This window comes from Notamacropus eugenii, chromosome 3 (assembly GCF_028372415.1).
Source record: "Notamacropus eugenii isolate mMacEug1 chromosome 3, mMacEug1.pri_v2, whole genome shotgun sequence".
Lineage (NCBI taxonomy): Eukaryota > Metazoa > Chordata > Mammalia > Diprotodontia > Macropodidae > Notamacropus > Notamacropus eugenii.
The window spans coordinates 218,731,977-218,746,609 of NC_092874.1; the positions used below are offsets into that span (position 1 = coordinate 218,731,977).

The following is a 14,633-nucleotide window of genomic DNA, read 5'->3' on the forward strand; positions in this document are numbered from 1 at the left end:
TAAACCAATTTTCAAAATGTTTCCTATTCCCCTCCCTAATTCTGTGTGCTTCTTTTTTTAAAAAGTCGCTATCATGAAAGAAAAGGTAAAATACAGTCAGACTGCAAAGACCTCTGGTTTACTATGTTATCTCTAGTTAGTGGAAGAAATGCCATCAGTATGGGGTATTCCTAATGAGGAAACTAAAAGACTTAGAAGTCACTTGCTAGGGGTCACACAGTCAAATAAGAAACCAAATATATCATAAAAAACAGAAAGATAAAAATGGACACACAGCCTGAAGAGTTGAACTAAGACTTCTGGGATAGATATCCTGTATAAAGGCCACATGATTTAAAAAAAATAAATTATATTATTAACTATACATAAATTTTAAAACTTTACATAGGGGGAGGTTATCAAAAAAGATGAAATAGAAAGTGAAATTGCAGTGAACCTACAATAAAGAAAAAGTATCAACTAGAGAAAATATTTCTGCACAAATTATTTTAATAATGTTTTTGTTTTTTATTTGTATTATCAACACTTAGTACAATGTCTGGCACACCATAAATTCTTGCTTAATAAATACTTGTTAATTAAGGTATTATATTCAAGATATATAGGGAATTAACACAAATAAAGAAGGTAAAAAAAACCATTCCCCAATGTATAAATTGGTCAAAGAGTAGCAACAAATATCTCAAAAGAAGAATTGAAAACTATTAATAACCATAATTACTGTTTCAAATCACCAAGAGAAATGATATCAAAATATTTTTCAAAAAAAATTTGAGGATTCACTTCTCACCTAGCAAACTGGCAGATTACAAAAGATGCCAGGGGAAAGACAGATACACTAATACACTGCTAATGGAGCTGTGAATTCTAGAAAATAATTACAAATTATGTTAAGAAACTGACTCAAATTTCCATACCCTTCGATCCAGAAATCTAATTGGTAACATACTTGGAACCAACACAAAGCACGTCAAAGACAGAGAGGCCCAAGGTACACCAGAATATTCATAGCAACACTTTTTGTGGTTGCAAAGAATTGGAACAAAATAGATACCCATCAATAGGGGAATGGCTAAAACAAATTGTAGAACATGAATGAAGTACCCTAAGAAACAAGGAATATTCAGAATACAGAAAAACTATGGGAAATTCATATTAACTGATGCAGAATGAGGTAAGCAGAGACAAACACCACATACACATATAAACATATGTATGTGTGTATATATACACACATATAAACATCTATGCGTATATACATATATAAACATCTATGTGTATACACACACACACACACACACACATATGCAACAGTTACAATAAAAGTGGGAAGAAAAACAGTAATAGCCAAAACTGAATGCTGTGTACTTATACTGATCAGATTTTGCCTCAAAGAACTGAGAATATGGAGCTCCCCTCTTTGAGGTGTGGAAAACTAGAGGTGTGGATGATTGCATATATAGTTGGATAGAGCTGAGAAACTGGTTAGCTAGTATGAACTACACCCTCCCCCCAACACCTTTATTTTTTATTACTCTTAAGATACAGTTTATTGGGGAGGGGAGGGTGGAAGGATATAATCAGGTATGAAGTTGATGTAAGGGATTAAAAAATATATTCTATCTTTAATCAAGAAGACCATTCTATCCATTCAGTTTACCAATGTCCAACATAAGGTAGAATAACTGTAGCATAAAGGCAATAGGAACCAAGCCTAGCATCATATCCATCCCCATGCTCACAAGAGGTGGTATCTATATTAGAGCTACAGTAGTGGTTGGTAGAATTAGGCAGAAAGGGGAACCAGGTTTCTCATCCGAAGAAAAGACAAGAATAGTCGAGATGGGGATTTTTTCCTGGCTTTGTGAAGAATAGGTGCTGGCAAAAATGTCTTAAAAAATACATTTTCAGGAAGGAAGGAGAGAGGGGAGGAAAATTTAAAACTTATGGAAGTGATTGTTGAAAACCGAAAACAATTTAAAAAATTTAAAAAAAAAAAAAACATTTCCACACCTCAATTTCCACCAGCAAAGCATTAGTTCAGAGTAGATAAAATTTACCCACTCATTACACCCACAACTGGATGCAAGCTGGATCTGGAGTCATAGGACCTGAGTTAAAATCCTAGCTCAGCGACTTATTGCCTGGATGACCCTGGGAAAATTGCCTTACCACTTTGGTCTTCATGTACCTCATTTCTTAAATTGAAGGATTTGGACAAGTTGACCATTAAGGTCCCTTCTTGTCTTAGGTCTATCACACTATGATCCTCACTTAATCTAAACATGAAATACTGCTTGGGGATGAGGCTCCAGGGGCTATCCAAAATACAACTCCTCTTTGAAAAGTTTCTAAAATTATGGGACAAGGGCTATGGAAACAGAAGAAGAGGAAAAAAGAAGTCATTCAGAGGATCTCTGGCTATGTCTCAACAGCTCAAGGACCCAACCTCTACCCTACCAGCATGAATTTTAAAGTTTCCCAGATCTAGAGATAGAACAGGAGCTCCTTAAGAGTTTGAAGCTGTCTAAGAGTTAATAATCCCTTTCTTCCAATTTCACCTGTTACTATTACTGTAGGAAGTTAAAGGGAGTCATCTCTTGAAACAAACTTGAGCAGTATCTATCCTTTGGGAATCCCATAAGATCTGAACCTCTCTTATTATACCAAAGGGATTGACCTGCATATGAGAATTCAACGGGAGATAATTAAGGTCTTTATGACCTAGGAGATGACCAGTTAAGCATCAGAGGAAATTTTTCATTACAGGCTGCCTGAAGGATAAGTGCAAAACAGCTTTCATCTTAAATGATTTCTTTCAGACATAACATGGTTTAACAGAGAGTAAAGGACCTGGAATCAAAGATCTGGGTTCAAACACTGGCTCTGCCATTATACTCTTGTGTATAATTAATAAGATCTACTTTTAATCTTATTATGATACTGTGCTAGTATATAATGAGCTTCATCTTAAATCCATTTAATGTGAACATTATTTCACATTAGTGATCAATGCAATTTGCACTGGAGTATGTCCAGCAGGTAGAATACAAGTATTTCCAACTTGTTCTGAGGTATCTTCCCTTCTTGCTGTAAGTGAATGTGAGGAAGAGGCAGGAATTCTTATCCTTTTGACTGTCTTGAGTAGGGCCAGTCTACAATCCTGTCTGGGACTCCCCTTTGAATTCTTTGACTCTTGGGACCAACCATTATCACAATGACAAGGTATCATAGTTTCATTATAATCCCAGGTCACATGAAGTCCCCACTGTATAACACCCAGGCTGGCATCCAGCTCTCTACTTTGTCACTGCTCCCAAAAGACACATTTGCTACAATTAAGTTCTTAAATATCTAACCAGTTCATGGCATTATTTCTCACTAGTGTGCATGGCAGTGCCTTACTAAATAATCTTTAAGGATCAGAGTGGATGAAAACATTGAGTCTTCTGGTGATTAGCCTATCAGAAATGAGCCTGCCTAGGTGAACCACTGTTTCTTCTAATCTGGTAGGTCCCACTACAACTTCTGTTTTCTCTAGCATAATCCTTAGAAATCCAAGATCACTTGTATGCCAGATTGACCCATCAGAGTATATATAGTGGGAATGATCTCAATGAAAGAAAAATGGCTTATTCTTTATTTGACTCAAAAGAATTTTAAGTACATAAATAATACTTTAATAAAGTGTCTTCCATAGGTTGGCCAGAGAAACTCTGAATTTTTACCAAAAAAAAAAAAAAAGAAAGAAAGAAAGAAACAAGGCTCAGAAAAGTGAAATAATTTGTGTTATAAAATAAGTAATCAGCAGAGGCAAACTGAGAATATTAAAATCTAGTCATTCTAACTAGTTCTTTGTTAAATGTCAGGAGCTGGATCCAACTATGAGGTCATAACCCTAACCTTAAACCCCAGTGTTTATACTGATTTAAAAAATAGCTAGATTTATTGAATATATGATGTAAGAAGACTGAAAAGAGGAGAGAGTAAGTCATGAAGAGCTTTGAATGTCATACAGAGGATTCTGATCCTCTATATGAGATGATAGGGAGTCAACAGAGTTTACTATCATTTTAGGAAAACAACTTTATGCAAGATGGAGTACTTAGAAATGAAAGAGACCTTAGACAGCATCTAGTCCAACCTCCTCATTTTAAAGGTAAGGAATCTGAGGTGCAGAGGAAGGGAAATAATTTGCCCAAAGTTACACAGGTAGGGAATCGTAGCACTAAGGTTCAAAGCAATAGCCAGCTGGTAGCTCTGCCTGACACAAGTCTCTCCCCACTTTAGTTCATTCTCCATAAAGTTTCTTTATAAAGTAATGGTCAGACCATACTACCTCCCTCCCCACTCCTCACCCCAAATCAATAAACTCCAATAGTTCCTTGTCACTTCTATGATCAAAATTCTCCACTTGGCATTCACAGCCCTTCATAACATACCCCACTCCCTTCCAGTCTTTTTACACCTTACAGCCCCCACCTCCGCCATGTAGTCTTCCTCCCACATACTCTTCAACACAATGTCACTGGCTTCCTTACTATTCCTCTGACAACATCCTGTCAGGGCATTTTCTCTGCTTATCTGCCATGCCTGGAATGCTATCCCTCCTCCTCTCCACCTCCTAGCTTCCATGCTTTCCTTCAAAAACAGCTAAAATCCCTCCTCCTATAGGAAGCCTTTCCCAATCCCTCTTAATTCTAGTGCCTTCCTCCTTCTTCCCTCTGTTGATTATTTCCTACTGATCCTGCATATAGCTTGTTTGCTTATTGTCTCCCCCATAAGACTGTAAGCTCCTTAAGAGAAGCTGTCTTTTGTCTTTATATCCACAGTGCTGAGCCACAGTGCCTGGCACATAGAGGCACTTCATCTTGATAAATCAAGATCACTTCATCGAGATAAATCAAGCCAACAGGCTGTGGCTCTGGAGCTGGATGGTCTAGACTCAAATTTCACTTCTGATGCTTTATGAAGACTATAAGCCTACAGGCTAGATAGAACCTTAAACCTTCAAGGTTCAAGGTTGAAGCCTTGAGGTTTAATATTCTTTCATGTAAAATCTTCTTGTCTTTAATTATTTGCCATTTAACTTGTGAAGTTTTTCATGATACAAAGTCTCTTAAAGAAATAACAGAAGTTAGTCAGAAACCAAACATTCCAACCAGCAAAGAGGAATTGAATTTTATATGAGAAAACAAAGATGAATCTCAAGGGAGGTCTGCATTAAGTATGGAAACACTCAAGTTAGAAATCACCAAAAATAAGTGAAATTTTAATTCTTGCAATTGGTTTTATGAATAATTATTAGGAATTTGTTCTGAATGTTGAATTTGCTCCTCTGTCTTTCTAAACATATTGTGGGATGACTTTTACATTCTTCAGCAGTAAGATATCTTTCGTCATGACTAAAATCTACCATTTTCCTTACTGGGATGAGAAATGATAAAAATACATTTTTTTTTCGCATTCTGTTTTTCGGAGAGTGTAACTCCGTAGTCTGAGTACTTAGTTACATTCTCAAGCCTGTTTTCTTTAGCTTAGGAACTGTGGGGGCTGTGAACCTGGATAAGGAAAAAATACCATCTTTATTTTATATATTCACTTATAAAGTTTAGCATTTTCTTCAATTATGAATTTCAAAAAAAAACATTATTTTGAGAAGGTGTTCATAGTTTCCCCAGAATGTCAAAAGGGTCCCTGACACAAGAAGGTTAAAAATTTCTGTTTTATTGCAAAAGTCATGGTAGTCCTGAGCAGAGCTAAAGGAACAAATATGGAAAAGATGATTCTTGCATGTGGCAGGATGGCTATATTCTCATGATGGCATAAAGGTCAATGAAATCATTGGAATCAAATGGAATGTCTTCATTGAAAGGTTAGATGAAAGATTTCCATTGTAATCAGTTGAATCAAGAAGGTCATACAAAAAGAACTTCAAGGCATCTGGAAGAGGAATTTTTATTCCCAGTATCCTAAAAATTTCAAAGGAATTTTTTTTTTAAAACTGTGGCAGTAAACCTGGCCTGTAAAATGGAAATATTGGCACTTCAAACATAAGTTCTTGAAATTGATTATAGTACTCATTTTTTAAAAAATTGTTATATAAATAAAGCTAAAGTCCTTTTTACTCAATAAATAGCCTTGCTTTCTGCAAAACAAATTAATATGAAAAAAGTTTAATAAAGAATTTTTAAATAGAAAGGAAATTCAAATAATTAAAATGATCTCTCTGAAGATTAATGCTTGATTAAATAAGCATACATTGAAGGCCAATAAATAGAACTACCCTAAACTCTCAAACATGAAATTTTAAAAATAGCTTTCATCATATTTATCTGTTAAAAAAAAAAAAACCCATCTGGTTCACTACCAACTTCTTCAAATGGAGTCAGTAAGAAAGATTTTTATCTTATTTCTTATGCCCTGAGGAAATTATCCTTCTTTTCAGAAAGCTGAAGGAGGTAGGGAAATTTATCACCATCTATATAAATAAACACACTAAGGATGCCAGCTTCCACTCTGTAATAACCAAGGACATCTACAGATCAGTGGCCAACAGAGCTTTCATTCTCATTTTGAAGACCAGAAAAGACTGAGTTTTTCAAAAAAGAATGTTGGATATGAATGGAGAAAGAAGATACTGTTGATCCCGAGAACAATACATAACAAACACAAGACTAATAGTCTTACAGAGTGCATATAGTGGCTACACTGCCAGCATGGACCATTCACTACTCTCAACATTTCTGCTAGCAGTTCTAGTCTATCAACGACTCATAAGGGATTCCTGCATATACAATGACAGAACAAAGAGATGTTTTTATGACCCTGTAGAGGGAAATTAACTAGAATTCTTCATTTTACACCATTTAAAGCATATTTACATGAAATGATGGTGCCTTTGAAAACAAAACAAGAACCCAATTCTATTATGTCTTTCACAATTGCACAAACTTTCAAGAATCAAGGGGATACTTCAGAGGGAAAGGAAATATGGGAGTGAATAAACGCAGCAGGCAAGGACAGCAACAGCAACACAGGGACTACAGAAACTTGTTTCTAAATGTACATGAAGAGCTAAGGGGTGAAAGCAGAAATCTGACAGAGGTAATGGTGAAGAGGCAGATGGAGGCAGTTTGGATAGCGCCTAGTGATACCCCACCTACAGGTAAAGGTTTCTTTTGTGGGACAACATTACAACACGGGAAGGTAAGTGAAAGGGAAGGGGAGGGGAGCAGGAGGATAGAGGATTGTATTATACGCTAGGTCAAATCAAGGGCTAGCAATGAATGAGAAGAAGGTGACCTCTGCAGTCTTAGGGCAGTGGAGAAGATGAAGAAATTATTGGACAGGGGAAGAAAGGAGGTCTTACTTTGGAAGTGGGAGAGGTTTCACTAGGGAATACTCTTACACGTGAAAGGAGATAAGGACTTTGCACTGGAGACCTGTGGGACTTGGTGCCTGAAAAGTCTACTTGTCCTGGGAGGGGGAAAGTTGGAACCCCAGGGGGCAACTAGCCCCTGGAGGAGTAGAAGGGCATGGACACAGAGGGATTTCCAAGCAAATGTAGAAAACAGTTCAACAAGAGAGGGTATAGATCAATAGTGGGGGGAAAGGACTTAATATAGGGTAGTGACCTTTCTACATTTACAATAATTAACATTGTTCTGAGAATGAGACACAATGGAAGAAAGGATTCCATGGGATAAGTCCTAAAAGGCAGTGACAAAAAGTACCTAGAAAGAAAAGTCTTGAATGGATACCTCAGAAACTTTGAGTGTATGAATAATACAGAGAAAAGAGAGACCAGATGATTATAGGCATGATGAATCAGAGAATGAGGTTCTAAAGTACAAAGAAAGAGAAGACGGATAAGGAAGAAAGTGAAAGAAATCTTTTTTTTGGAAAAAGGGGCAAAAAGAAAATTTAAATGAACAAGTGGTAGTAATTTTTGTCATGAATTAAAGGATTGCCATAGAACTTCTAAGTGTTGGCACAGAACTCATTTTTGAATAAGGATTAGGAAAGTAGTCAATTTCCAGATCCAAACAGGAAATTAATCATTGCTGGCTTCACACAGAATGATATGTGTACTTAAGAGTTTTATAGAGTATACCTAAGATGCAGCATGGCATAATGGAGAAGGGCTAGTCTGGAAATCAGAAGGATATGCTTTCAAGTTTTAATACTGTCATATATTATCTACTTGCTTTTGGGCAAATTACTTAACTTCCCTACACTGATGAAATCACAAGTCTGATTACCCCCATTACACACATACACACACATAATAACTAATAAGTACTATTTCCATGGCTATTGATAGCTGCCTTTTCATGTCACTACCAATTACTGCTAGTAAGTAGAAATTATTCTCACGACAGAGAAAATAACAAAATACCTAAAACATACTTGAAATGTCAATTTATTTTATAGTCACATTTTCTAGAATTTATGCAATCTAAGATGTTCTGAGTACTCTAAGAAGTTCTTATATATGCTCCAAACATATACTAGTGAAGCATAACGAGTATTAGTCTCACTTTACTGTTAAAGAAATTGTAGGATAGATTGGGCAGAATTTCCCAAAGTCATACAACAAGATGCATAACAGGAACAAGGGAGAAAAATGTAAGATCATAATGAGTCTAACTACTCTAAAATTTTATATAATCATTCTAGGTTTCCTTACCTGAATTTAACATGCCTGAGTTTGATGTAAAAATGTCATGCAGTAGGTGACTATGAGGAATCAGACAAGTAAACAACTTGGGGCCCCCAAATGGCAGCTGCTTTAATAACAGACAAATGTTCTTTTTCATTCAGTGTGATGTGCTAAGAATGCCGGGTGTGGTGATGTGGCTTTTTTGGTATCAGACAAAGCTACAGTCATACCTATTAATCGCTTGCTATTCATATCAGGCAGGCTGCTGGTAAATGTTTTACATAAAACATGTTTGGCTCCTCTAACCATGTTGGCATATTAGGTTCCTGAGAAGGAGTTTGGTAGATTGATGATGTTTCAGTAAACTTGAAAAGCCCCAAGTAGCTTAATCAATCTGTTTAATTCAAAGACTCAGTAAAGAATAAGGATCATTGGGTAGAGGCTATATGGCTGCAGCATCCACCACCAAAAAAGTTTGAATTCAATGTTTCCTGCTCACAGGTAATGGAAAATACAGTTATAAGACTCAACAGATGCTAAGTGGTATTTAGATCATTACAATACAGAATTAACATAATCCAGCAGCAATTTATATTATTATTATGGAAATTATAATAGTTTATTTTTTGAACCCTGAGGGTCAAATGGAAACTCCCTATTCTGTACAGTTCTAGTTACATTTCATGTAAACATCCTCATCTCAAGAACAGTTAGTCCTGCTAAAGCCCACAGCCTTAGTGACATCACTGAATCAGTGGGGAATAGGAGTAAAACTGACTCACAGCCAGGTGGACATGTCATTGCAATGTGACCAGTGTGATTTCCTGTCCTATGCTGATCTGCAGATGTGGTCATAAACCAGATCCATCATGCCACTTCCTAATTCAGCTGCACCAGAAAGGCTGTAATCTCCAGTATTTGATATTTAAACATTTAAAATTTTGACATTTAAAAATCCAATTTTTATAGAGTATACCTAATTTTTTATTGATATTTAAAAATCAAATCTTTTAGGAAGTTTTATCATGTTGAAATTTAAGTATTTAAAAATAAATAAACAAAACCTAAAATAAATATAGTTAATTTAAAAAATTAACAAATTCAATAAATATTTAAGAATAAATAAATAAAAATTAAATATATGAATATATAAAAATATTTTTTAAACTTTTAGGAAGTTTTATCATGTCAATAAAAGTAAATGCCATGTATCTTTTCTATTTTGATTTACGTCTTTCCTGGGTTCTTTGCAACTTACATGTTTGACAGACATTCAGACCTTAGCGGGTTTACTGATATATGGCAATGGTGCTTAGAACACTAAAACCATCAATAAATGAAACATTTCTAAGCAAAGTTTCCTCACCATGAATCTTCTAACATGTATTGACTTTTAGCAAAATTTTACTTAATTCTCAAATCTTTGAACCTCAAAAATCCTTATCTTCTCAAATATTATATAATTATAAAAACTATTCAATCACTCTGCTAGAGTCTGGTCATAGGAATTTTATATATGAGATCTAATGGCTTGTTGGTATTAGTGAAATGCAGCTATTACAATGATAAATTATTATTATAGGTAAAAGAAACTCAAGAGAGTCTGCTAAGTGGTGGGAAAACAATATAGTGAGGCTGCTAAACAAAGGTCTCTAAAAATTTTTAAATGAAATCAGCCAAGTTCCCCATTACTGAGATCATAAAAGATTCTAAATTAAAATACAAGTACCCTACCATTTGACTCTGAAGCCATTCAATCAGAGTTTCTGCAGTTGAATCAGGGACTTGACATCTCAATCCTTCCTTCTCATCCGTTTCCATCATTTCTAATAAGCCACGAAGATCTTCCACCAGATGCAAGGCTCGCAAGCTCCCCATGAATGGGGAGGTTGGAGATTGACAATCAAAAATCCCATTGGAATATTCCAGGGCTTTAGAGCCTAGAAAAAGTGAAATGAAAGCAATGAAGTTTACATAAATCCAGTTCTTATAAAGCCAAAAGAAAAGCTATATTTATGGCCTTGCTGGGAAACCATTTTATCAGAATTGCTGTGAAACTCATGAGCTAAAGCAATTAGATACTGTAAATACCACCATGGTGCCATACTCCCTGAGACAGGCAGTTTAGCAAATAATAAATTTCTAATAAGGCAATGAAAATGTCAGCGTTGGAAAAGACTTCAGAGTTCATCTCTGTGTAATCTATCATCTATCTCTTCTCAATCTGATATAGAAATCCCCACACCACAGACCCAATAAGTAGCTATCCAGTCTTGACTTGAGTACTTTCACTGATGGGGCACTTATTATCTCTCAGGAGAGCTCATTCCACTATAGCCCCAACAAACATTAATTGTTGGGAAATTTTTTCTCATATCAAATAAACATCTACTGTCCTATAAATCTAACCTAGGTAATTTATTTATAAAATTACTAACACTGAGCTGACACTTATAATAAATAAGGAGAGAGTTAATTTTCCTTGATGAATTCAAATCACCTGACCCAGATGTACTCCATCCACAGGTTCTAAAAAAAAAAAAAAAAATTGACAGACACAAAAACTACACTACTGTCAGTAATATTTGAAAGATCATGGAAAGCTAGAAGTATCCTCTAGAACAGTGGTTCATAAGTTTGGAGAGACTGGCAAATGTTGTCCCAATGTAGTCCTTCTAGCCTAAAAAATATTGGAGAACAGACCCTCCAGAATTTTGGACGATGAGTTTAACTTCACTTCCTGGTCAAATTCTAGATCAGATAAAGAGATGATTGTTGAATATCTAGATAGGAAAGCAGTAATTACAAAGAACCAACACAATTTTATAGAGAACAAGCCATGCCAAACTGATCAGATTTCTTTTTTTGATAGTAGATGAGAGAATGCTTTGGATGTAGTTTACCTAGAACATCTGCAGAGTTCTAAAAGCTCACCACCAAAAAGATTTATACTCAGTTAATGCATTTTTATATTGTTTCCTCACTAGAAAAATATTCAGAGGTCAAGTCACTGGCTGGGAAAATGCCCAGAAAAGGGAAAAGAAATAAGACTATAGAAGGTTACTTTCTTGGTGAACAGGCATTTCCTCCCTTCCTTTCTGATGAGGAAGAACAATGCTTACCATCAGGCAAAGACACAGAAATCAAGGCTTCTGTGTCCCAGCCCACTCAATGGGCACAGGCCATGGAAGAGCTCAAAAAGAATTTTGAAAATCAAGTTAGAGAGGTGGAGGAAAAGCTGGGAAGAGAAATGAGAGACATGAAGTCAAAGCATGAACAGCAAATCAGCTCCCTGCTAAAGGAGACCCAAAAAAATGTTGAAGAAAATAACACCTTGAAAACTAGCCTAACTCAATTGGCAAAAGAGGTTCAAAAAGCCAATGAGGAGAAGAATGCTTTCAAAAGCAGAATTAGCCAAATGGAAAAGGAGATTCAAAAGCTCACTGAAGAAAATAGTTCTTTCTTCCTCACTAGCAGAGAGTAAGAAAAATGAAGGCCTAGCCTGAATTGGAGATGCTGTGGGATACACACCTCCTCTGACCCAGCCAGATACACCAGAGGAAGTTTTATGAAGCAAGGACATTTGCCATTCTCTGGGACGGGGGAAATAAGTATGGTATTGAAATGGTAACATTGCTAAATAACTTCTGAGGCCAAACAGCCCCAAAGAGAGATTCCACAATTACAGAATAGAGAGTCCATAACAAAGTCCAACTGGACTTGGGGAAAACATGATGTAATAAAGAAAATACTGATCTTAAGAGTTAGAAGAACAGAGCTTGCATTCTAATTCCAACAATAACTACCTCTATAACCCAGGGACTGAACCTCTTGGCTTTTTTATCTGTAGAATAATAATAATCTTCATACTGCCTGCTTTACAAGACTGTGAGAGTGCAATTTTGCAAAAAACTTAAAAACATTGGAGAAATATGAGTGATTACTACTGTTCAATTTGATCTGAAATCTATCTTCTCTTAATTTTCATCTACTGATTCTAGAACTGATGAAGAACTGATTCTAAAACTGGTTCTCAAAGTGTGATCTTGGGAGCTCTTGGAAGTCGCTGAAGTCAAAACTATCATTATAATAATATTTTATACAATATATTTAAGTTCTTTTCTCTAACAAGAAACTACTGATAGATATAGCCGACATACACAAAAGCTCATTGGGCAGGCGAGGATCTCAATAATTTTAAAGAGCGTAAAGGGGGCCCTAAGACCAAAAAGTCAAAGAACCAGTCATTGTTCTAGTGTACTAAGTCTGACTCTGATCCTTCCATACGACAGACAGCCCTTCAAATGTTCTAAGGCAGTTATCACATTCCTTCTTTCCCCAAGTCTCCTCTTCTACAGACCAAACATTCTCATTTCCTTTAACTGTTTCTCATAGGGCATGGCTGCCTCATGCATCTCACCACTGTGACACGTTCCTCTAAACAACTCTTCTAGATTTTCAAAATCCCTCTTAGTGTCCACAAATGGACACTACTTTGCAATGGTCAATCAATCAATTATAAGATTTGGAAGCAAGAAGGGAACTGATATTTTCCAACCCCCATATACATATTTACATATATATGGGAAAACTGAGATTTAGCGATGGGAGTTGATATGTCCAAGATAAGCTACTATGAGGGTGTGATGAAACTGATCAAACCAATATAATCTCCTCCTTCACAGGAACAACTCATCACTGAGTCTGGATTTTAGAAGCTGGAGACTGATCTTACCTGCTATGATACCATCCATCTGCTCCAAAGCAGCTGCCAGCATATCGCTGGCATCACTCATCATTTTTCTAGTTTCTCAAGTGGGGAATGAAGTCAAATCTGGATCTGAAACAACAAAAAAAAATGATGGGGTTATTAACTGCACTCAGAAAAGTATCAACGCCTCCTTGACAAATTACGATTTCAGTTTTCAAGTCTCTATGCTAAGGGAGAAGTCCTGAGGTCATTTATTCACTTGTTCATTCAATAAATATTTATTAAAGACCACATGCTATTTGCAAGTATAATGATCAGATTCAGGAGGAGACACAGATGACTCTTATTAGTACTGCTTTACTAGTAATAGTTGACCTTGTGAGGCAGAAGCTCTTATTGCTCCATTTTCCAAATAAGGAAACTGAAGCTGAAAAAGGTTAAGTGACTTGCCCTGTCATACAGAGCCCAGGTCTGTAACAGAATTTGAATTTAGGTCTTCTTGACCAGTCCAGCATTCTATTCACTAGGCTATACACAACATCTCAGTCTAGTTGGTAACATATAGAACTATTAAGTATTTTTAACATTTTTGGGCAAGAGTCCACAATCTAGTCCAAAACTAGCCAACCACCCAACTTTTCACATTTTAAAATGCAATAAAACTATTTTAAAATATAAAAACCATGTGTAGCTCTAAGGCAGTCTAAAAACAGGTGGTAGAACTTGTCCCTCTTTCTGGGCTGAGCATTAATTTGCTCACCCCTGTTTTAGGGCATCAGTTCTCAAACATTTTAATTTGACGATCCCTTTATACTCTTAAAAATCACTGAGAATTTTTTGTCATTAATTACCTTAAGGTATATGCCTACTAGTGGGACCTCTGAGTCAAAGGGTAACAGTTAAGTAACATGTTTTGCATCATTCCAATCTTTTCCCCCAGAATGCTTGCACTAATTCACAATTCCTGCATTATGTGCCTGTTTTTCCACAAGCACCCTAACTTTGCCTGTTTCTATCTTTCTGCCATCTTTTCCAGTTTGCTGGGCATGAAGAGAAACCTCAGAGTTGTTTTGATTTGCATTTCCCTTATTATTAGTGACTTCGAATTTTCTTTCATACTGTTGTTAACAGTTTATAGTTATTTTGAGAACTATATACTCATAGTTTTTTCAGCACTAACCTATTGGGGAGTAACACTTTTAAAAAATGCTATAGTAATATTTTTTTTTTTGTATTTTTTATATCCCTGTGTATTCC

At 35.9% G+C, this 14,633-nt stretch overlaps 1 protein-coding gene across 5 annotated transcripts in view; it reads right to left on the reverse strand.

Annotated features, from left to right (window-relative positions):
- The window catches only part of PPFIBP1 (PPFIA binding protein 1), an 81,969-nt gene extending 68,464 nt beyond the window's left edge, over window positions 1-13,505 (reverse strand). For 4 of the 5 annotated variants that reach the window (XM_072654466.1, XM_072654464.1, XM_072654465.1 and 1 more), the window contains exons 1-2: window positions 13,401-13,505; window positions 10,400-10,605 (exon numbers count right to left, since the gene is read on the reverse strand). In XM_072654466.1, the coding sequence (XP_072510567.1) occupies window positions 10,400-10,605; window positions 13,401-13,464 (270 nt within the window). In that variant the 5' untranslated portion in view covers window positions 13,465-13,505. Of the gene's footprint in view, window positions 1-2,561; window positions 2,848-10,399; window positions 10,606-13,400 lie in introns of those variants that run through there. The other variant, XM_072654467.1, reaches the window with a different exon arrangement.
- Window positions 13,506-14,633: the final 1,128 nt, after the last annotated feature.